Source organism: Euleptes europaea, chromosome 2 (assembly GCF_029931775.1).
Source record: "Euleptes europaea isolate rEulEur1 chromosome 2, rEulEur1.hap1, whole genome shotgun sequence".
Taxonomy (NCBI): domain Eukaryota; kingdom Metazoa; phylum Chordata; class Lepidosauria; order Squamata; family Sphaerodactylidae; genus Euleptes; species Euleptes europaea.
The window spans coordinates 944,687-966,197 of NC_079313.1; the positions used below are offsets into that span (position 1 = coordinate 944,687).

At 51.5% G+C, this 21,511-nt stretch overlaps 1 protein-coding gene across 1 annotated transcript in view; it reads right to left on the minus strand.

Moving 5' to 3' along the window:
• MYO9B (myosin IXB) overlaps positions 1-21,273 on the minus strand; it is a 63,265-nt gene extending 41,992 nt beyond the window's left edge. Inside the window, exons 1-9 of the mRNA XM_056867575.1 lie at positions 20,364-21,273; positions 10,962-11,056; positions 9,948-10,010; positions 9,551-9,650; positions 6,938-7,038; positions 5,658-5,787; positions 4,250-4,339; positions 2,722-2,838; positions 2,332-2,466 (exon numbers count right to left, since the gene is read on the minus strand). Of these exons, the coding sequence (XP_056723553.1) occupies positions 2,332-2,466; positions 2,722-2,838; positions 4,250-4,339; positions 5,658-5,787; positions 6,938-7,038; positions 9,551-9,650; positions 9,948-10,010; positions 10,962-11,056; positions 20,364-21,218 (1,686 nt within the window). The 5' untranslated portion in view covers positions 21,219-21,273. The remainder of the gene's footprint in view (positions 1-2,331; positions 2,467-2,721; positions 2,839-4,249; positions 4,340-5,657; positions 5,788-6,937; positions 7,039-9,550; positions 9,651-9,947; positions 10,011-10,961; positions 11,057-20,363) is intronic.
• Positions 21,274-21,511: the final 238 nt, after the last annotated feature.

Consider the following 21,511-nt stretch of genomic DNA (forward strand, 5'->3'; position numbering starts at 1 on the left):
CTCTCCAGGAGCAGAAAGTGGGGAGAGTTGGGAGAAACGGCCCAACAATTACCCAATCAGCATCAATTTTACACGCGTGCCTGCCAGCAATGCCCGAAGTGCCGAGGGGAGAGCCTAAATAGGGAGAGCTTGAGTGGCAGGGGCCTGGAGCTCCCGGAATCGGCTTGAGGGCCAGGGAAAATGATCTCGCTGGCCGGATCCGGCCCCTGGGCCTGAGGTTCCCCATCCCTGACAAGTGTTTGTCCAGCCTCTGCTTAAAGACCGCCAGTGAAGGGGAGCTCACCACCTTCCTAGGTGGCTGATTCCATTGTCAAATATTTCTACATGGTCAATTTCGATGCTTGCTCAAAGCTCTTCTTTAAAATGCACCTTTAAAAATGCCTATTCACTGTCCCTATGCAAAAGGGGGAAATTCCACCCCCCACTCGCCTGCTCCTTTGTTCCTGTTTGAATAGCCATTAGCATGTGCACAGCTAATGCACCTCTGTTGTTTCGCATGGTTCCTTGAGGGGCATTCTTCGCAGCAAACAGCAAAGGTCGCGTTAAATGGGCTCTTTAGTAATGCAAAGCAGGTATGCGCCGGCTTCGCAGTCACTTCTGGAATGACGGTTCAGTGTGCAAAATTCAAAAAAATACGCAGGGCAATTCAGCCTGGAACGCGCTGCTAATTACCATGCAAAAATGGCCTTACTGTAAAAAAATGTTTCCTAATATCCAGTTGGTATCCTCTTGAAATTTAAACCCATTATAGCGAGTCCTCTCCTCTGCTGCCAACAGGAACAGCTCCCTGCCCTCCTCTAAGTGTCAGCCCTTCAAATACTTAAAGGGAGCAATCCTGTCTCCCCTCAACCTCCTCTTCTCCAGACTAAACATTCCCAACTCCCTTAAACAGAAGGGGGGAAATGACACAGGCCACCGTGAGCGCCACAGAGGAAGGGCAGGCGAAAAGTGTCACAAACACTGGCGTGGACCCCACTCCACTGCGCCGAGGAAATGTTATCTGTTTGTTTATTGAAATACCTCTACCGCACCTTTCCTTTTGGCTCAAGTTTGAAGACTCCCCCCGGGCCAAAGGAGCCTCCCTCCAAGTTAAGCAGCTCTTCTGTTGGATTTAGAGCCGCCTAAGGTAGAGGCAGGATGGATTCACCCCACGAACAGGCTGCAAACAGTTGCCGTCGAGTTACGGAGAAGAAGGGATTCTAAAACACCCCAGAAACGGGGAAGTCAGTCTCCAGGGGCCCTGGCTCGATGAGGACAGTCCCGGCAGCGCCAGTTCAGGGACCCCTTTGCCTGAGGCCCTGGCGGTCAGCGCAGGGCTGAACGGATCCGAGGCCCGACTGCAAATAAGAAAGCCTGAGGTGCTTGTTCATAAGCGTTAGAGAAATCAAGCTGTCTCTCTTCAAAGAAACATTTATTTGGACCCATGAGTCCTAGATCGACATTGGGAATTTGCAATACTGCAATTTGCAGGTCGCTCTGTACAATTTGAATCATACGAGGAGCATTTAAACATCTGATCAAGACAAGGCGAAACAGTAGAAGGAAAAAGAGGGGAATGAAACCCAACCTAGAAAACAGAAGCTGGGTACCCAAGGTTGGGTGGGAAGAAAAAATATATATAAATAATGAAAATATAATGTATTTAAAGCGCTATATCAAGATAAAAATTATTTTAAAAACGTTAAAACAGCACGTCACATTGTTTTACCAGGTGGATAACTGCACACACATCTTATATGGGAGACGTTTCAATTGACCACTGAGGAAGACCAAATAGGCCGAAATGCGTCTGACAGGTGGTTATAAGATATCAACCTTAGGAAATGCCATTGTGCTGTTTTGACGTTTTTTAAATAATTTTAATCTTGACGTAGTGCTTCTAATAAATTATATTTTCATTATTTATATATATATTTCCCCCCCACACCCAACCTTGGTTACTCAGACATTGCAAAACAGGACAGCTTTACCGGGATCCTGTCGCGTTTTACTTAATGCCTCGCCGTTTCTACTACTACTGTGGTCTTTGGGCACTGGGACCACGAAAGCGTTGACTACGTTTCAGCTCCTTGATATATTTATTTTTGTATCTTGTTGATGCATATATTATTGTGTGTGTATCCTTGCTGGCTCACACAATACAGTCTATCATATCTTTATTGTAATTTATTGTGTATATTTTGGCCTGCGCTGCTGTGAATTTGTTGTTCAGTAACATAGGCCAGGATCGGGGTGGATGGGGGGTGGGCGGCCCGGCTAAGGCCATGATGTCTCCCTCTTGCCTGCCACCTTGTCGGGGGGGCCTGGAGGCCTCCGTCCTCAGCGCCTCACCTGTTCCAGTTTGAAAATGTGTTGATTGAAGTAATACTGCAGCTGCTCGTTGGCGTAATTTATGCAGAACTGCTCGAAACTGTTGGTTTTGAAGTCTTCGAAGCCAAAGATATCGAGGACCCCGATGGACAAGCACTGTGAAGGCGGGGAGGGGGGCAGAGTCATGAGACCGCCGCTTCCTTCGTAAGAGTCTTGCCACCAAACTGCGAATGCCGAGGCAACCTTCTTTTCCCACCCTCCACGACTCAACTGCCCCAATGCCCTCCCACCAGCCAAACCCAGAAAAACGCGTGGTATGCTGGCTGCACCATGGCCAACGGCCCTGCACAACTGCCCCCCACTCGGCTCTGAGGCACCGGCCCTGGGGCTGCCGCTTGCAGGGGGACGTACCGTGACGGACTCCTCCATGTCCTTCTTGTTGAGGAGAGCGTGGTTAATTCGCAGAACTATCCAATCGAAGAGTGCGCTGTACAGCGACTTGGCCATGGAGTCGCGGGCAGTGATGGCCTGCGGAGAAAGATACAGATGCAGCGCGCTGCATTTCCCCTCTCCCGGACGCTCTGGGTGCTCCCAGCCTCACCCCACAAGGGAAGGAAAACTACAATACCCCTGCAGGGATGACCCACATTCACGACTGCAGCGTGGCTTTGCTGACTTTTGTTGCTTAGAGCGCACACTGTTAGATGCTGGTCTGTACAGCGAACTCCCCTCTTTGAAGAGAGACGGTATCATCCAGAAAGAAACCAAGAGAGCACGCACTAGGGGGGGGAGCTTTACTCAATGGCTGAAGGCTACCGTCACATGTCAAAGGCCCCAGGGTCAATTTCCAGAGCAAAGGGTCTAAAGGGGCTGGGGATGAGAAGATCTCGCTGTGCCCGAGACCCTGGAGAGCTGCTGCCAGTCAGAGAGGACAAATCCGGACTCAAAGACTAAGAGCGGTGCAGACGTTTGCAGGAGATTCTCCCTGCTGACCTTCTCACAGCTGTGAACCCCTTCCTCATTTTTCATATCCACAGCCATACCCCAAACCTCAGAAGAAGCTGGAATCTCATCCTTGGCCCCCAACCCCCACATGAAGAAAGTGTTATTTTAGCCTCTGTAGACCATGCGTTGCCACTAAGTGGTCAGGAGGAGGGGGGTGAGGGTTGGCCCGCTCCTGCCTTTTCACGGCAGCATCTCTGGACTCCCAAGTGCAGCAGGAGGACACTGCACAGGTAAACACCCTGGAAGCGGGCGGACCACTCCCACCATCACAAGGTGGGGGAGAAGAGACCATTATATAAGAACATAAGAAAAGCCCTGCTGGATCAGACTGAGGCCCACCAAGTAGCAATTGACTGGTAGCAATTGATAGCTCTGTCCTCCATAAGAACATAGGAAAAGCCCTACTGGATCAGACCCAAAGCCCATCAAGTCCAGCAGTCTGTTCACACAGTGGTCAACCAGGCACCTTTAGGAAGCCCACAAACAAGATGACTGCAGCAGAACCATCCTGCCTACTTTCCATAGCACCTAATATATTTGGCACGCTCTTCTGACCCTGGAGAGAATAGGTATGCATCATGACTAGTATCCATTTTAACTAGTAGCCATGGATACCCCTAGTAGCCATGAACACCCCTCTCCTTCATGAACGTGTCCACTCCCCCTCTTAAAGCCTTCCAAGTTGGCAGCCATCACCACATCCTGGGGCAGGGAGTTCCACAGTTTAACTATGCCATTCATGATCTGTGGCTGTCTCTGATTCACAACCTTTGCAGCCTGCCCCCTTGAAGCCACTGTTCCTCAACCTTACCTCAGAAGTCCAGTTTTCCTGCAAAAGTCTACAGCAGCCCTGGTTCTCTGCCCCCCACCCCACCCCCGAGCTGGCTGGTTTTCACTGCCCCCCCTTCCCCGCGCTCTTCCGCAGGGTGCTCACTTCGCTGAGGCTGTAGGGCAGGATAAGCTTGTCGTTCACGGTCACCGTTTTTCTTTTTGTCAGCACTTCCACTAAGATTTCGCGTTTCACCTACAGGTAGGGAGGAGAAAACAAGGTTGAGAAGCATAGCAGGGCAGGTCTAGTCTGCTTAGGGCAAGTGGTATCCCACCCTTCCACCGCAAAGCGGAGGGTTCTCACTTCTTTACGTGATCCTCATGACACCCCTGTGAGGTAGGTGAGTCAGAAAGAGCAAGCAGCCTAAGGAGATTCATAGTAGAATGGGGAGCAGAACCCAGGTCTCCTGCATCCAAGTCTGATATCCGAGTCTGACATTCTACCTAGGGGTATGCGTTCGGCAAAGCCAAACCGAAAACAACCTGAAAAATACCTTTTCAGTATTTTTCAGTTTTCCTTCCGAAAAAAATGGCAGCAATTCAAAGGGAGTTAAAAAGCAGATCCCCGAATCTTGCCCAATATACCCCCCCTGCACAATGACAATTAAAATACAGCACAGTAAACAAGCCCTAAAATGGTAGCACAAAGGTGTGAGAAAAATAAATGAAAACTATGGGGAAAATACCTGTAAGTCAAAACTAAACAGGCCGTGTTTCCGACAAGTATCTGTGGAAAGGTGTTCTAACAGCAAGGTGCTACCACAGAGAAAGCTCCGCCTCTAGTAGTAATTCAGTTCAGAGGCTGTGTGTGTGTGTGTGTATGTAAAGCGCCATCAAGTCACAGCTGACTTATGGAGACCTCAAGGCAAGAGACTAACAGAGGTGGGTTTGCCATTGCCTGCCTCTGCATAGCAACCCTAGACTTCCTTGGTGGTCTCCCATCCACACACTAACCAGGGCCGACTCTGCTTAGCTTCTGAGATCTGATGAGATCAGGCTAGCCTGGGCCATCCAGGTCAGGGGGCGCACTAAAATGGACCTCTCCAGAAAATCATAACTGAACGGCAGGTGCATGTTGACAGAGGAGATCTTCTCAGTGCCCTTGTCCCAAACCATTTTAAGAACGTTGAAGGTCATGACCAGCACCTTATCCTTGGAAATCTACATGTTGTGGGACTGCTTATCAAAACCATCTGGAACACAGCGTAGTGACCACTGCTCTGAATCCAATAGTTTGGCACAAGAGGAGAACTTTAACCCACTTTCTCAATACACCAGCGGAGGAGAGGGGAGCACATGACAACTCCGCCTGAAGCTGATCCTGCCCCACTCCTTTCCCGCTTGCAGGGCTGTCCACCTGCAATTTCCTACCGTGGCCGCCCCCAAACACCCATTCTTTCACCCCTGGCGAAGGCAGATCACGTGTTTGGTTTGCAACCGTCCCCCAGTGCCCTGGATCAACCAGTCCCTCCCTCACAAGACCGTGGCAGATCTAAAAATAAGGAGCGAGATACCTTCAGAAGCTGAGAAAGGATGTCGAGCACTTCAGGGGGCCCCACTTCCAGCCCCTCGTCCCAACCAGCCGCCTTCTTGCTGTAGGTGACGTTTCCCAGGTAAAGGATAGCAGACAGCACTGAAAAAATTCTGGGGAAGGGGAATTACAACAACAAGCAGGGAAAGTTTTCTTTGGGCACCAAGTTTAATCCGAGACCAACTGTTAAATATTTTAAAGTATTTACAATCCTCCCACTCTGTTAAAAACATCCAAGGGGGCTCCCAACACAAGCAGTGAACCTCAGCAAACAAACACACATAAGAAGCAGCCCCTGATCCACCAGAGAGGGGACTGCCAGAGGGGGAATTCGGCGCAGAATCTTCCGTGAGCACCACCCTCTTGTAGCTTGTGGAAGCCTCTTCTCAAAGACGGGTTGCCTGGTGTCTCCCCTTACGTCCTTCCAGGTGCCAGGCCACAAGACTTTGGGTTATTTACCACCCCCAGCTTTTAACAACTGCTTGGTTTTACAACCTGGGCTCGGAAGCTGTCCAGAAGGTCCTGGGGCCCCACCAGTGGAAGGAGTAAGGCCATCAGGGCCCTCCAGCTCAGATGGGTCTCCAGGATCTCAGGCAGAGAAAGGTCTTTCCCCCCTACACTGGAGGGGAAAGATGCCGTCTCTCTTGATGAGTGGCAAGGGTTAGTTTGCCTCGGCAAGGGTGTGGACCAGGCCGTCTGTCTGCAGCAACGAGAGAGTGGCTGCCTCACGTGGAAAACCCTTTAATTAGAATTCCAGCCAACCCTTCCTTCAGAAGGCTCCGGGGGAGGGGGTTATGCCGTTCTGCTCCTTTTTACTCTCTCAGCAGCCCTGTAGGTGTAGGCAGGTTAGGCAGACAGGCAATTACTGGCCCGCTTCAGGCTAGCGTGGGGATTTGAACCAAGTCTAACATGCCGATTCCCATTCATACACAGCTTGTGTTTCCCAGTCTGTGGAGGTGGGTCGCATGGGGGCTTCTGCAGCTTTACTGGTTTTGTATTTTAAAGTGGGGCCACCACACCAGCTAAATTTGGGCTTGTGGGTCACCGTACCGCAAAGGCCAGAAACCTCTGGTCTAAATGAACCCATAGAATCAATATGGCGAGTAGGCAAAGGGCAAATAACTTCCCCAGGCCTAAAGCACATGCACGGCTTATGATACTTGATGTTTTAGTTCAAATGGGTCTAAAATGGATCTTCAGTTAAAATTGATCTCCGGGAACCCCTGTGGAGAAAAACCAGCTCCCCAAGTAGGCCCGACTCACTGTTTCTTGGTTGCCGGCAGGAACCCCACCATCTCCATGGCCTGCTTTAGCCGCTCAAAGTCGTGTTGCAGGTCTTCTCCGTCTTCGATTTTCAAGTTATGCTGTCAAGAAAGAGGCCGCCAGACTCAGAGAACCAGCGGGGACACACGCAGGAGCCCCCTCTAAGACGCCCGGAACCAGAAAAGCAGATCAGAACTGAAAAGTTTAGAATTGCAGGTTTTTGACACTGTGTTTTGCGGGGGAGGGAATAAGACTTATCTTGAAGGAGTCCTAAAACCTTATTATTGTGGGTTTGGGGTTATCAGCCAGGCAGGAAATTGCTCTCTAGTAACTACCCAAGAGGATGCTACCATCACCAACAAAAGAAGGAGGAGAAGAGTTGGTTTTTATATGCCGACTTTCTCTACCACTTAAGACTCAAACCGGTTTACAATCACCTTCCCTTCCCCTCCCCACAACAGACACCCTATGAGGTAGGTGGGGCTGAGAGAGTGTGACTAGCCCAAGGTCACCCAGCTGGCTTCACATGCAGGAATGAGGAAACCAACCCAGTTCACCAGATTAGCCTCCGCCGCTCATGTGGAGGGGGAGTCGAACCTGGTTCTCCAGATCAGAGTCCACCACTCCAAACCACCACTCTTAACCACCACATCACCAAGTGGAGTGAAATCCCAGCCTCATGACTAGCACACCTTGTTCACTATCACCTGTGCTGACCGGCACTGAGGTCTTGACCAGGGCCCGAGTTCTTTCCCAAGGCCCAAGATCGGGAGGTACCAGGCAGGGCATAGCCTGAGGTGGGGCAGCTGCCAGCCCCCCAGGGCTTCTGGAAAGGCCCACTGCTGCCAACCCCCCCCCCCCCCGACTTGCTAGTACTCTACCACCCAGGCTTCCAGCTGCCCGCGCTTCCCGGTGCCACCAGGGAAAGGGTTGCGGACAGTGCGGGCGGCTGTGAGCATGGGCAGCTGGAGGTCTCTCGGGGAGGTGGGAGGGAATGCGGGTGTGAGCAGGACCTGGTGGTGGGCGGAAGCGGGGAGGGGGCCCCTGGGAACTCTCTGCCCAAGGCCTGCAAAAACCTTCAACTGGCCTTGATACCAGGGATCGAACCTGGGAACCATCAGTACGCAAAGCCCTGAGCCATGGACTCGGGGCAAGTCTGCCCAGCTGCATTCATTCCACCTCAAATCGGCCGCCGGAAAAGCGGTCCTTTTCTCCTCTCTGTGATGGGGAAACCCTCTTCCTACACAGCCAGCATGCCCAGATCTGGATAATCTGCACAGTTTGCCAGCGGTCCCTGTTCTATTCATGGCAGTCCCCAAACACATCACAGGGCCTTTGTTGGAGGATAGAACAACCACGCGGCTTCCACTGTATTAGTGATGTAGCCCTTATGACAGCCTTAGCTAGGAAAACCTTATCTACATACTCACTGAGAGGGGCCTTTTTTTGTGGGGGGGTGGGGAGAGAGGCAGCCCAGCTTTTTATTTCAATCTGGCTGGTAAGTAAGACAAAAATATAATACAGCAAATCAATAGTGCTGATTTGGGGGGTGGTTATGCTTGACTACCAAATGAGCACACGGCTGCCTCTGATGGGGGAGGGGGCCACAAGAGGTTCACACACACAAAAACAACTTTACACTCAACTAGCATTTTTCAACATTGTGCTATATGGAGGTGATACTCAGGGGTGGGCGGGCTTTTGACATTAGCTGCTTCACTGTTATCTGTCTGAAGATTTGATGCTGGATCATTCTCTCTCAGGCAATGTGAGTTCTGGATCAGAGACCCATTCTCACTGTAAACTGAAAAGAAGTGGTATTTCACATAAGAACATAAGGAAAGCCCTGCTGGATCAGACCCAGGCCCATCAAGTCCAGCAGTCTGTTCTCACAGTGCCCAACCAGGTGCCTCCAGGAAGCCCACAAGCAAGATGGATGCAGCAGTGTTATCTTGCCTGTGTGCCACCGCACCTAAGATAATAGGCATGCTCCTCTGAGACTGGAAAAAAGGCACGCATGAAGAGACATGCAACTGAGAAGCACTATTTATTGTATTTATTTTATTAGACTTTTATCCCACTCCTGGCCAAGGCTGGCTCAGGGTGGCTCGTGTCAATAACAACAACAGTGCATTCCGTTTAAAACAATATCACAATACATAATATAATAAATCACAATGAAAAACCTGGGAGTAAAATCCACTTAATCAGCTTAAAACCAAAGAATCCAGGTGGCGACTACAAAACTACCAGCCGCGGTGGCAGGCCAGCCACGTGAGGAGGCGGAAAAGCAGGACCCAGGTGGACCAGGGAGGCCAGCCAAGATGGAGCCGTTGCTGCCCTCACTCATAAGCTGGGAGGTACATCTCCGCCTTGCGGGATCAGGGCAAATCTCGCAGGGCCTGAGTCACCAGGAGGTGTTGCTTCGGGGTAGCACACCACTCCAGCAATGGAAGACCACCCCCCACAAGGCATTTCTGCCCCCCAGAAGTGGTGCTGAGCACACATTTGTGCAGAACCCTGAGGGCGGAACACCCAGCGGGCTTGTTCTCCCCTCTAGAGGGGCCAGTCGCATCTGTCGGCCACAACTGCACACAGAGGACTGCTGCGTACCTGGTTGAGGTAGAAGTAATCTTCAGGCTGCTTGAGGTGGAATTGCTTGCGCTCCTCTTCGCTGGCACCAAGCAGCAAATAGTAAAACACATGGTAATTCCTGCAAGAGCAAAGGCACACTTCGGTTGGTTCGGAGAAGGTGCTCCTTCTGGCTAGACAGCCCCCCCTCAGTACTCCAAGCTGACCCCCCCTCTTTGCCTCCCAAGCCCCATTTCTTCAGCAAAGCCCTTCCAGAGCCCCCCTCCACTCTGCAGCTCCCCTCCCCCCCAAAGAGACTCATCTGCCAACAACTCGAACCCAGTTCCCTATTTGGGGTACTTTTAGTACAGAAAGTTTGATTTATAATAAGTAAAGCCGAACGTGCAGCAGCTCCAGCGAGACATCCCATGAGTTTTACCTTTCGTTCTTTTCCTGAGAGACCAAACGAGATTTTTCAAGCAGATACTTTTCAACGACGGCCCTGGAAGACAGCAGAAGGAAGACATCAGGCCTGGGGCTGAGGAACCTCACAGAGGTGGCTCCCCCACGGAGGTTCTGCGCTCTGGTGTGGCACCCAAAACTGAAGTGTGTTTGATTTGGCCGGGGGGGCGGAGGGCGGAAGCATCCATAGGGCACCCCTAGTCATCCTCGGCTTTCCGGGTGTTCATGCATGATTGCAATCTTCCCCAAACCTGGAAAGATTGCCACCTGCCATCTGCCTCAAGCAGGTGAGAATTCAAAGAATCATAGAGTTGGAAGGGACTACCAGGGTCATCTAGTCCAACCCCCTGCACAATGCAGGAAATTCACAACTGCCTCCCCCCCACACCCCCAGTGACACATACTCCATGCCCAGAAGATGGCCAAGATGCCCTCCCTCTCATTATCTGCCTAAGGTTATAGAATCAGCATTGCTGACAGGCAGCCATCTAGCCTTTGCCTAAAAACCTCCACGGAAGGAGAGCTCACCACTTCCCAAGGAAGCCTGTTGCACTGAGGAACTGCTCTAACTGTTAGAAAATTCTTCCTAATGTCTAGATGGAAACTCTTTAGATTTAATTTTAAATCGTTAGTTCTGGTCCAACCTTCTGGAGCAACAGAAAACAACTCGGCACCCTCCTCTATGTGACAGCCCTTCAAGTACTTGTAGATGGTTATCATATCACCTCTCAGTCTTCTCCTCTTCAGGCTAAACATATCCAGTTCCTTCAACCTTTTGTCATAGGACTTGGTCTCCGGACTCCTCACCATCTTTGTTGCTCTCCTCTGGACACGTTCCTGCTTGTCTACATCCTTCTTAAATTGTGGTCCCCAAATCTGAACACAATACTTATCATCACAATTCTTCTGATGTTCTTACGGGTGTGTGGAGGGGTGTCTCTGAAGGCTTCCCTCCAACCCCCTATCCAGCAAGCAAGCCTGCCCCACTCACCCCCGGACGATGCCATTCTCCAAATAGTTGACCTGAATGAATTTCCCAAAGCGGCTGGAGTTGTTATTATGGGCTGTCTTTGCATTTCCAAAGGCCTGCGAATGAAGCAAAAGAACATTTCTCTCTCAAGACCTCTCTCACCCCAAGTTTCTGGAAAGCCTCTACAGCAGATCAGCCAGGAGATGTGGGGCTTCTGACCCACACGGCCAGCGAGCCCTGTCCTCGCTGCACCATGTGATGGGGGTCTGTTCTCCTTGCTTCATCTTAAAAAGGGTATTGTGGAGTTGGAAAAGGTACAGAAAAGGGCAGCCCGAATGATTCAGGGGTGGGAACACCTTTGCTTGGAGGAAAGGCTGAAGAATCTGGGACTGAAATGATGTTGATGGGCAATAGATTCAGGATGGACAGAATGAAATGCCTCTTTACTCAATGACTGACTAAAATACAGAATTCACTGCTGGAGGATGTATGCCACAGGCATAGATGGCTTTAAAGGGGGATTACGACACCTTCATGGAGGGAGAGGGTCCATCAACGGCTACAAACCATGGTTAGTAAGGGGAACCTTCCACATCCAGAGGCAGACAACCTCTGAATCAAGCGCCAGGAGGCAACATCGGAAGAAAAAGAATTGGTTTTTATATGCCGACTTTCTCTACCACTTAAACGAGAATCAAACCGGCTTACAATCACCTTCTCTTCCCCTCCCTACAACAGACACCCTGTGAAGTAAGTGGGGCTGAGAGAGCTCTAAGAGAACTGTGACTAGCCCAAGGTCACCCAGCAGGCTTCATGTAGAGGAGTGGGGAAACCAACCCGGTTCTCCAGATCAGACTCCACCACTCCAAACCACCACACCACGCTGGCTCTCAGGCCAAGTCCTCGGCCTCTATGTGTCCCTCCCCATCACCTACAGAAGTGACCCTGTCCTCCCCCCCTTCACACATGCTCCGTCCTTCGGTGCTGAGGATTTGCAGCCCTGCAGAGCTGACTAAGTGGCATGCTGGCGGTTTTGCTCAGGGACTACCAGTCCTTGTTTCCAGGGAGTCCTGTCCACTCGGAGCCTGATCCTGTGGGCGTTTGCCTGGAAGTCGATCCCACTGGGTTCCCAATAAGCGTCTCGTAGCCAGAGATCTCACTCAGTATCCGTGACACATAAAAATTGGCGCCTCCCCTCCCCTCAGGGATCATTCTGCCTTCCGCACACAGGCAGAGGGACCAAAGATTTGGGGGTTATGTTCCGAGGTTGCGTAAAAGGCTCTCTCGTTGGTTGCACGCCGACTTGTTTTGAGTTGTTAACAGCAACCAACTGGCGCGCACGCTTGCTCAGCAAGTGGACGCATTTCAAGACTGATGTCAACTGTTCTACCCGGCCTGATTCCCTGCATTTCTCCACGCCCTCCCCCCCCCTTGCAATCGCCCACGTCAGCAGCAGAGTTTTAAAGGGCTCCGCGGTGACCTCATACCTTTGGCATTCAGTTTAAGCGTGGGGCCGGTTTTCCAAAACGGATTTACAAGGGAGGGGGGGAGCTAAACCATGAGGAAAACTGTAGCCAGACAGCATTGGCGGCACCCAAAGGCTGCTTGTTTTGGAGGGCAGGTGGGGGCCATGGGTTGCCCTTCCCCCACAGCCTCATCTCATGGTGCAATCCTAAACCCTGTTTACATGCTGTTTAGGATGATTTAGGGGAGGGGCCGTGACTCAGTGGCGGAGCATCTGCTTGGCATGCAGAAGGTCCCAGGTTCAATCCCCAGTGGCATCTCCAGATAAAGGGACCAGGCAAGTAGGTGATGCGAAAGACCTCTGCCTGAGACCCTGGAGAGCCGCTGCCAGTCAGAGCAAACAATACTGACTTTGATGGACCAAGGGGGGGCCTGATTCAGTATAAGGCAGCTTCATGTGTTCATGCGTGACAAGCATGCCCTTATGCCTACACAGCCTGAAGACACCCTAGTGCAGGGGTGTCAAACATAAGGCTGGTAGGCCAGATCTGACCCCTTGAGAGCTCTTATCTGGCCCGCAAACCAGCCGAGGAAGCCCCCCCCCCCCCGCCCCACTCCTGATCTGAGCTGGTGAGCCCGCTGCGGGCTGGTACACATGGTCAATCTGGGCTGGCGAGGCATGGCCCGGCCCGACCAAGTGACATTTATGTCATATCCAGCCGTCAGAACAGATGAGTCCCACACCCCTGCTCTAGTGTAATTGCAACGTGTGTTGGCAAAGCGGGAGATACGCAAGCTCCGAGCCCTGCTGGAGCCGCAGCGGCTCCAAATCCAGTGCCGGGGTAGAGCCGGGCTTCATCAACAACCTTGGGCTTTCCAGGCCAGGCTGAGTTCCTGGCGTGAAAGTGCCGTCAAGTCACAGCTGGCTGACGACGACCCTGTGGGGTTTTCAAGGCCAGAGACGTTCAGGGGTGTTTTGCCAATGCCTGCCTCTGCGTAGCAGCCCTGGACTTCCTCGGTGGTCTCCCATCCAAGAACTAACCAGGGCGGACCCTGCTTAGCATCCAAGATCTGATGGGATTGGCTGAGCCTGCCCAGTCCAGGTCAAGGCAAGAGATGTTCAGAGGTGGTCTGCCATTGCCTGCCTCTGCATAGCAACCCAGGACTTCCTTAGTGGTTTCCAATCCAAGAGCCAGTGGTTAAGAGCGGTGGTTTGGAGTGGTGGAATCTGATCTGGAGAACCGGGTTTCACTCCCCACTCCTCCACATGAGCGGCGGAGGCTAATCTGGTGAACCGGGTTGGTTTCCCTACTTCCTACACACGAAGCCAGCTGGGTGACCATGGGCTAGTCACAGCTTTCTTGGCCCCACCAACCTCACAGGGTGTCTGTTGTGGGGAGAGGAAGGGAAGGTGCCTGATGGAAGCTCTTCTATTCAACTCACGCCGATTGTTCAGTTTTTCTGGTTTGGCCTGGAGGGGGGAAATTGCTGATTTTTCACTCAGTTATTCACTCTCTTTAATTCTCGACCTTGCTGCTGGCAGTGGTGCATTTCAAAGGAAGAGACTGCAAAACAATGCACCGTTTCACCGCTGGCCTTGCTTTGCACATGTGCACACTCATGTTGCAAGCAAGGCCCTCTCCTTCACCAGCTTTGATTTTTTTGCCCCGTTCTCTGGTTTGGAGCGGCTCCCCCAGCCAGCCCCCCTTCCCGGCTGTTTTCCCTGTGGGCCAGCAGCAGCACCCGCCACCCCGGCTCACATTTAGCTGGTGCACCACCTGCGCTCCCTTCGCAGCCCTCTGCAACTTGGCCTTTGGGCTGGTGATGACTAAATTCAACCCCACCTCCCACACACATCTCACCATAGGGTCTTTCCAGCTGTCCTGCTGCCTGTGAGACGGCTCCAAAACACACACACCCCCACGCACTCACCTGAGCCCCCGAAAAGGAGAACGGGAGAGGCCCCAAATTCCACCCTCCCCACTAGCCATTGGTTCAGCTAAGCCAGCCAAAACTTTTTAAATGGGCTGAACAGCTTTCATGTGCCATATGCATCTATTCAGAAGGCACTGATCCCTGGGAACACAACTTGGGAGCCAAAATTTACATAAGAACAGAAGAAAGCCCCTGCTGGATCAGACCCAGGCCCATCAAGTCCAGCAATCTGTTCACACAGTGGCCAAGCAGGTGCCTCTAGGAAGCCCACAAACAAGACAACTGCAGCAGAACCATCCTGCCTGTGTTCCAAAACACCTAATAGAATTGGCCTGCTCCTCTGATCCTGGAGAGAATAGGTATGCATCATGACTAGTATCCAGTTTGACTAGTAGCCATGGATAGCCCCCTCTCCTCCATGAACATGTCAATTCCCCTTTTAAAGCCTTCCAAGTTGGCAGCCATCACCACATCCTGGGGCAGGAAGTTTTACCATTTAACTATGTGTTGTGTGAAGAAATACATCCTTTTGTCTGTTTCAAATCTCTCACCCTCCAACTTCAGCAGATGACCCCACATTCTAGTTTTATGAGAGAAGAAAAGCTTCTCCCTGTCCCCTCTCTCCAAGCCATGCATAATTTTATAGACCTCTATCATGTCTCCCCTTAACTGCCTTCTTTCCAAGCTAAACAGCCCTAAGCGTTTTAACCACTCTTCATAGGGCCGTTGCTCTAATCCCCTGGTAATTTTGGTTGCTCTTTTCTGCACCTTCTCAATCTCTGCAATATCCTTTTTTAGGTGTGGTGACCAGAACTGTACACGGTATTCCAAGTGTGTTCTCACCATAGATTTGTACAAGGGCAGTGTGACAGCACCAGCTTTATTCTCTATTCCTCGTCTAATTATGGCCAGCATGAAATGTGCCTTTTTTTACAGCAGCCGCACACTGGGTTGACGTCTTCATTGAGCGATCCACTACCATATTTAATTTTAGCCATGGAGTCTCTGCTCCAGCAGTTGACCCGAGATGTGTTTTGCTCATTCCCACATGCCTTCGTTTAAGGGCGGGGCTTCTTCTCCCCCTGCCGCCGGAAGAAGATAACCGCGCGGGCAGCAGCGCAATCAGCTGATCCCCAAGGCAGGCGGTCGTCACAGCCGCCTCTTCCTGTTTGAGGTTAGAAGCCACAAATGCAAACTCAAAAGAGTTCCTAAGTCTGGAGATAAAAGGCACTTCTGCTTTCCAACAGAGAATGGGGAAAAAACAAGATATGCAGATGTGCCAAAGCATCCTGGCCCAAGCCCAGGCCAAGTCAGAGCTTCACTAATTTAAGGCAAACAGAAAAAGACCCCCTCGCACACACACACAGCAGCTCTCCTGCCATTCTCCATCTGCAGACAGGTGCCTAAGGAGAACAAGTGTTAAAGACGGCAGCACCAGGGCGAAGGGGGACCGAGCCAGGCCTCGGGAAGTACCTGACCCCAGCCCTGCTGCCACCTCATAGAACCATAGAGCTGGAAGGGACCACCAGGGTCATCTATGACCCTGCACAATGCAGGAAATTCACAACTACCCCCCATGCCCCCAGTGACCCCCTACTCCACGCCCTGAAGATGGCCAAGATGCCCTCCTTCTCATCATCTGCCTAAGGTCATAGAATCATCAGGAGGTCTTCTTTGGCAAGCAACTTTCCCTCAAACACAGCCCCACATGTAGGATGTGGGGATGGCAAAAGGGGGTCAGCAGCTGCCGTGACAGTGGCAGGAACGAGCAGCCCTTTCCCGGCCGTCACTCTGCAAAGAAGGCCAGTATCTTTAGACCCACGCTACAGATTAATTCACCCTGATCCAGGCTGCATTTTGATTCAGCTGAGCTGAGCTGGGGACTACAGGCAGGGGTAAGTTTAAACTTTGCCTTTTTTAAAACACTGGGAAGCCTAACTAAACTGAGAATTTAATTGAGGTTTGCTGGGAGAGGGTTGTGATTGTTGTGCCGGTGGGTGATAAAGGTTGATTGCTGCCTGAAAGCTTGATTGTTACCTTGTTAAGTGGGGTTGTTGTGATTGGAGCTTGTGTGTGAGAGGTGGAGGCTGTGAGCATTTAAATTCCAAGGCTCCTGCTCGCCAGAGGTACGAGCCGAAGGGCGAGAGCACAAGAGCTCTTGCCGTGTGGATCATGACTGGGGATCTGTAGGGTGAGTATAAAATCTTGTTATCTTGGCAGAGTAACTCTCTCCATCCAGTTGGAGTACCGAGCAACTTGAATATCTATGTGAATTAGCAGCAGATAGCTGCAGGGCAAGGAACTTCGGCACTCAGTTCTTATTTGGTACAGGAAGAGTGCAAGAGAGTAAAGGGCAGGGTTACAACACCAAAGAATAATATAATAATTAATTAATTAAATACCTGTTATGAAGTTAGAAAGCCAGCAGGGGTCGGGGGCTATCCAGTGTGCTGCATGGAGTGTCACATGTATGATTATCTGCCTGCTGGACAGAAGTCGTGGGTGTGTGCTCGGTGCAGGGAGCTCCTGGCTCTCAGGAAGCAAGTTCACTTCCTTGAGGCCAAGGTAGCTCAACTGGATGAGCTGAGGTGACTAAGGACTCTGGGGATGAAATAGTGGATGAGACGGTGGTGCAGGGAAGAGGGCTTTAGATTTGTAAGGAACTGGGCAACATTTTGGGACAAGCCGGGCCTATACAAAAGGGATGGGCTCCACTTGAACCAGGATGGAACCAGACTGCTGGCACGTAATATAAAAAAGGTGGCAGAGCACCTGGGGGGAAAGCCGACAGGAGCTGAGACTGAGAAGCATCCGGTTCGGGCAAACTCAGTGCATACGGACAAAGGGAAAATTGCTTCAGATTGCCCACATAGGAATTACTTGGACATGAAAGGGAATGGGGGAAAAAAGAGGGATAGCCACTTAAAGATACCCAAAGGCACATGCCAGGCAAATCGAAAGAGAGAAACAGGGTGGAGGTGTTTGTTTGCGAATGCTAGAAGCCTCCAAGCAAAAATGGGGGAATTAGAGTGCATGGTTTTAAGAGAAAACATGGAGATAGTGAGCATTACAGAAACCTGGTGGAGGGGAGAGAACTAGTGGGATACAGTCATCCCTGGTTACAAACTATATAGAAATGACAGGGAAAGGCATATTGGAGGGGGTGTTGCTATGTATATCAAGGAAGGCATAGTGTCTAATAAGCTAGAGACCATAAAAAGGGTAGACTCGTCCACAGAATCCTTATGGGTGATGATTCCGGGCCCCAAAGGAGATTTAGTACTGGGGACGTTCTATCGGCCCCCTGACCAAATGGCTCAGGGTGATCTTGAGATGGAGAATGAAATTAGGGAAGCATGTAAAGGTGATGAAGTAGTAATAATGGGAGACTTCAACTTCCCTCATATTGACTAGATAAATGTATGTCAAGCCAAAGAGATAAAAATTTTAGACATCCTAAATGACTGTGCCCTCAAACAGTTGGTCACAGACCCAACCAGAGGGGAGGCAATCCTAAATTTAATACTCTGTGGTGCTGCCAGTGACTTAGTGCGGGATGTGGATATAGTTGAGCCAGTTGGCAATAGTGATCACAATGGCATCAAATTTAATTTATATGCAAGTGGGAAAGTGACTGGGAAATCTCACACAATTACCTTTGACTTTAAAAGAGGGAACTTCTCTAAAATGAGAAAACTGGTAAAGAGGAAGTTGAAAGGAACAGTTAGGAGGGTTAAATCTCTGGAAAAGGCTTGGGGGTTACTCAAGTCCACATTACTAGAGGCTCAGCTAGCTTGTATACCGCAGGTCAGGAAAGGTAGTAATAAGTCCAAGAGGTCACCACCATGGCTAACGGGTAAGGTGAAGGAAGCAATTACCGTATATACTCGGGTATAAGCCGACCCGAGTATAAGCCGACCCCCCCAAATTTGAGGCCAGAAAAGGGACTTTCTTATTGACCCGCGTATAAGCCGAGGGTCAATAAGAAATTCCCTTTACCGCAATGCTGCGCTCTAAAATGGCGGCCGCCATTTTAGAGCGCAGGGATGATCTCGCCCCTGCCCCAGGTCGCCCTCCCGCCGACCTCCCGGGCCCTCCCGACCCACCCCGACCCCACTGCCATCCAAGGGGGGGAGGGGGAAGAGCCCCTGAACCCCGTACTCACCGGGAGAGGCGGCGAATCGGCGGCGGCGGCAGGACCTTCCTGGGCCGGCAGGAGGCCCCTCCAGGCCGCTGCCGGCAGGAGGAAGGCGCATGGGCGCGGCGGTGGCGCGGCCTGCAGGGGTCTCCTGCCGGCCCAGGAAGGTTGCTGCCGGCTGGGGAAAGGTGCGCGGGCCAGCGGCGATGGCGGCGGTGATGGCGGTAAGTTCCCCCCTCCCTCCTCTACCGTATTGACCCGCGTATAAGCCGAGTTCGGCTTTTTCAGCCCTTTTTTTGGGCTGAAAAACTCGGCTTATACGCGAGTATATACGGTAGAGAAAAAAAGTCTTCCTTCAGAGACTGGAAGGTTTGGCCAAACGAGGCGAACAACAGCAAACACAAACTTGCACAAAGGAAATGCAAGCAGATAAGTAGAGATGCAAAAATTTTTTTGAGGGGCTTATTGCTAAACACATCAAAACAAACAATAAGAAATTCTGTAAGAATATTAAGAGTAGGAAACCAGCTAGGGAAGCGGTTGGACCATTTGAATACAATGAGAGTAAAGGAACTCTAAGGGAGGATAAAGCGATTGCTGAAAAACTAAATGAATTCTTCTCATCTGTCTTCACTGTTAAAGATACAGGGCAGATTCCTTCTCCTGAATAGAGATTTTGGAGAGGGGAAAATGAGGAACTGAGGCAAATAGTGGTAACAAGGCAGGAAGTCCTAGAACGTCTAGACAAACTGCAAACTAACAAGTCACAGGGGCCAGACGGTATTCATCCTAGAGTTCTTCAAGAACTCAAATGGGAAATTGCTGAACTTCTAACAAAGATATGTAATATGTCCTTTCGATCAGCCTCTGTACCAGAGGACTGGAGAATGGCCAATGTAACACCCATTTATAAAAAAAGGTTCCAGGGGGGACCCAGGAAATTACAGGCCAGTTAGCTTAACGTCTGTTCCGGGTAAATTAGTGGAAAGCATTATTAAAGATAGAATTGTCAAGCATATAGAAGGGCAAGGTCTGCTGGGCAAAACCCAACATGGCTTCTGTAAGGGTAGGTCCTGTCTCACTAACCTATTAGTTTTTTGAAAGTGTCAATAAATAAGTATGTGGACAGGAATGAGCCTGTGGATATTGTGTATTTGGATTTCCAAAAAGCTTTTGACAAAGTCCCCCACCAAAGACTGCTAAGCAAACTTCATAGTCACGGGATAAGAGGACAAGTCCTCTTATGGATTGAGAGCTGACTGAAAAATAGGAAGCAGAGAGTAGGAATCAATGGTCAGTTCTCACAATGGCAGGATGTGAGCAGTGGGTGCCTGAGGGATCTGTGTTGGGACTGGTGCTTTTCAACCTGTTCATCAATGACCAGGAGTTGGGGTTAAACAGTGAAGTAGCCAAGTTTGCAGATGACACCAAATTATTTAGGGCGGTTAAAACAAAACCGGACTGTGAAGAGCTCCAGAAGGATCTCTGCATACTGGAAGAATGGGCATTAAAATGGCAAATGAGATTCAATGTGAGTACCATATATACTCGGGTATAAGCCGACCCGAGTATAAGCCGACCCCCCCAAATTTGAGGCCAGAAAAGGGAATTTCCTATTGACCCGCGTATAAGCCGAGGGTCAATAAGAAATTCCCTTTACCGGTAATGCTGCGCTCTAAAATGGCAGCCACCCTGTGAGGTAGGTGAGGCTGAGAGAGTTCTAAGAGAGCTGTGACTAGCCCAAGGTCACCCAGCTGGCTTCATATGGAGGAGTGGGGAAACCAACCCCACCCCAAACCACCGCTCTTAACCACTACACCATGCTGGCTCCAACCTCCTCCTTGAGAAAAGGCAGCGCAAGAGAGATTTCAAACGCGAGGCGTTACCTCCAGCACGGGCCCCGCTCCCAGGATGGTTCTCTCCACCCCGCTGGCGTAGCCCTTCTGGCTGAGGGCCGTGAGGCAGTGGATTAGGAAGTTGGTGCTCTGCGTCTTCCCGGAGCCGCTCTCCCCGGAGATGACGATGCACTGGTTGAGGCGCTTCTTGAGCATGGTGTGGTAGGCCACGTCGGCGATGGCGAAGATGTGGGGCTCCAGCTTGCCCAGCTGGTGGTTCTCGTAGAGCTGGACGTACTTGGGGTTGTAGATGGGCAGGAACTGGAAGGGGTTGATGGCGATGAGGATGCTCCCCACGTAGGTGTAGATCTTCTGCTTCAGGAAGCGCCGCTTGAGGTTCTCCAGCAGCGTGGTCTCCGTCAGGCTGGGCAGGTTGCACAAGTCGTTGAAGTCCTCCTGCTGCCAGGGGAGGAAGCCCCTCTCAGCCAGCCGCCGGGCGGCCGCCTCCTCCCCCTCCGGCTCCCCCTCCGAGGCCAGCTGCATGTGGAAGTACTTGATGGTCCCGTCGGCGTTCCGCTCTTGCAGGAGGAAGTAGTAGCCCTCTCGCTGGGGGTGGTCGTCCCGGGCCCTGCGGGGCCACAGCAGGACCCGGTGGACGGGGGAGTCGCTCCCATCCAGCACCCATTCCTCCCCCCCGGACTCCTTCACCTCCACCAGCACGTAGTGCTTCGACACGTCCAGCTTCAAGGCGCCAATGGCATCCCGAATGACATCGGCGGTGGTGGCGTCCTTGGTGGCAGTCACCCGGCAGCAGGAGGTGCTCTCCGTTGAGAGCTGGGGGTAAATGTGGAGGTTATAGGACGCCCCATCTTGGCACACGGCACCGCCGGCGTCTTTTGAACTCATCCTGGCCCACGCCCTGCCTCGGCATGCCGGCCCGGCTCGCTGCGCTGGGCTCTGTCACCTGCAAACAAGGAAGAAGAGCGTCAGAGGCCGGTCCCAGCAGGGGGGCGGCGGAGCTCTGGGGGAGAGTGGGCTCTGTCTGGGGCGGGGAAGGGGGTGGGTGCCAGAGGATGGGGGAAAGGCCGGCTGAAGAGGCCGAGGTGTGAGCAGCAAAGGGAGGAAGGTAGGGGAGATATCCTGGGAGACAGGGGAGGGGAATCATAAAATCATACAACTGGAAGGGGCCATACAGGCCA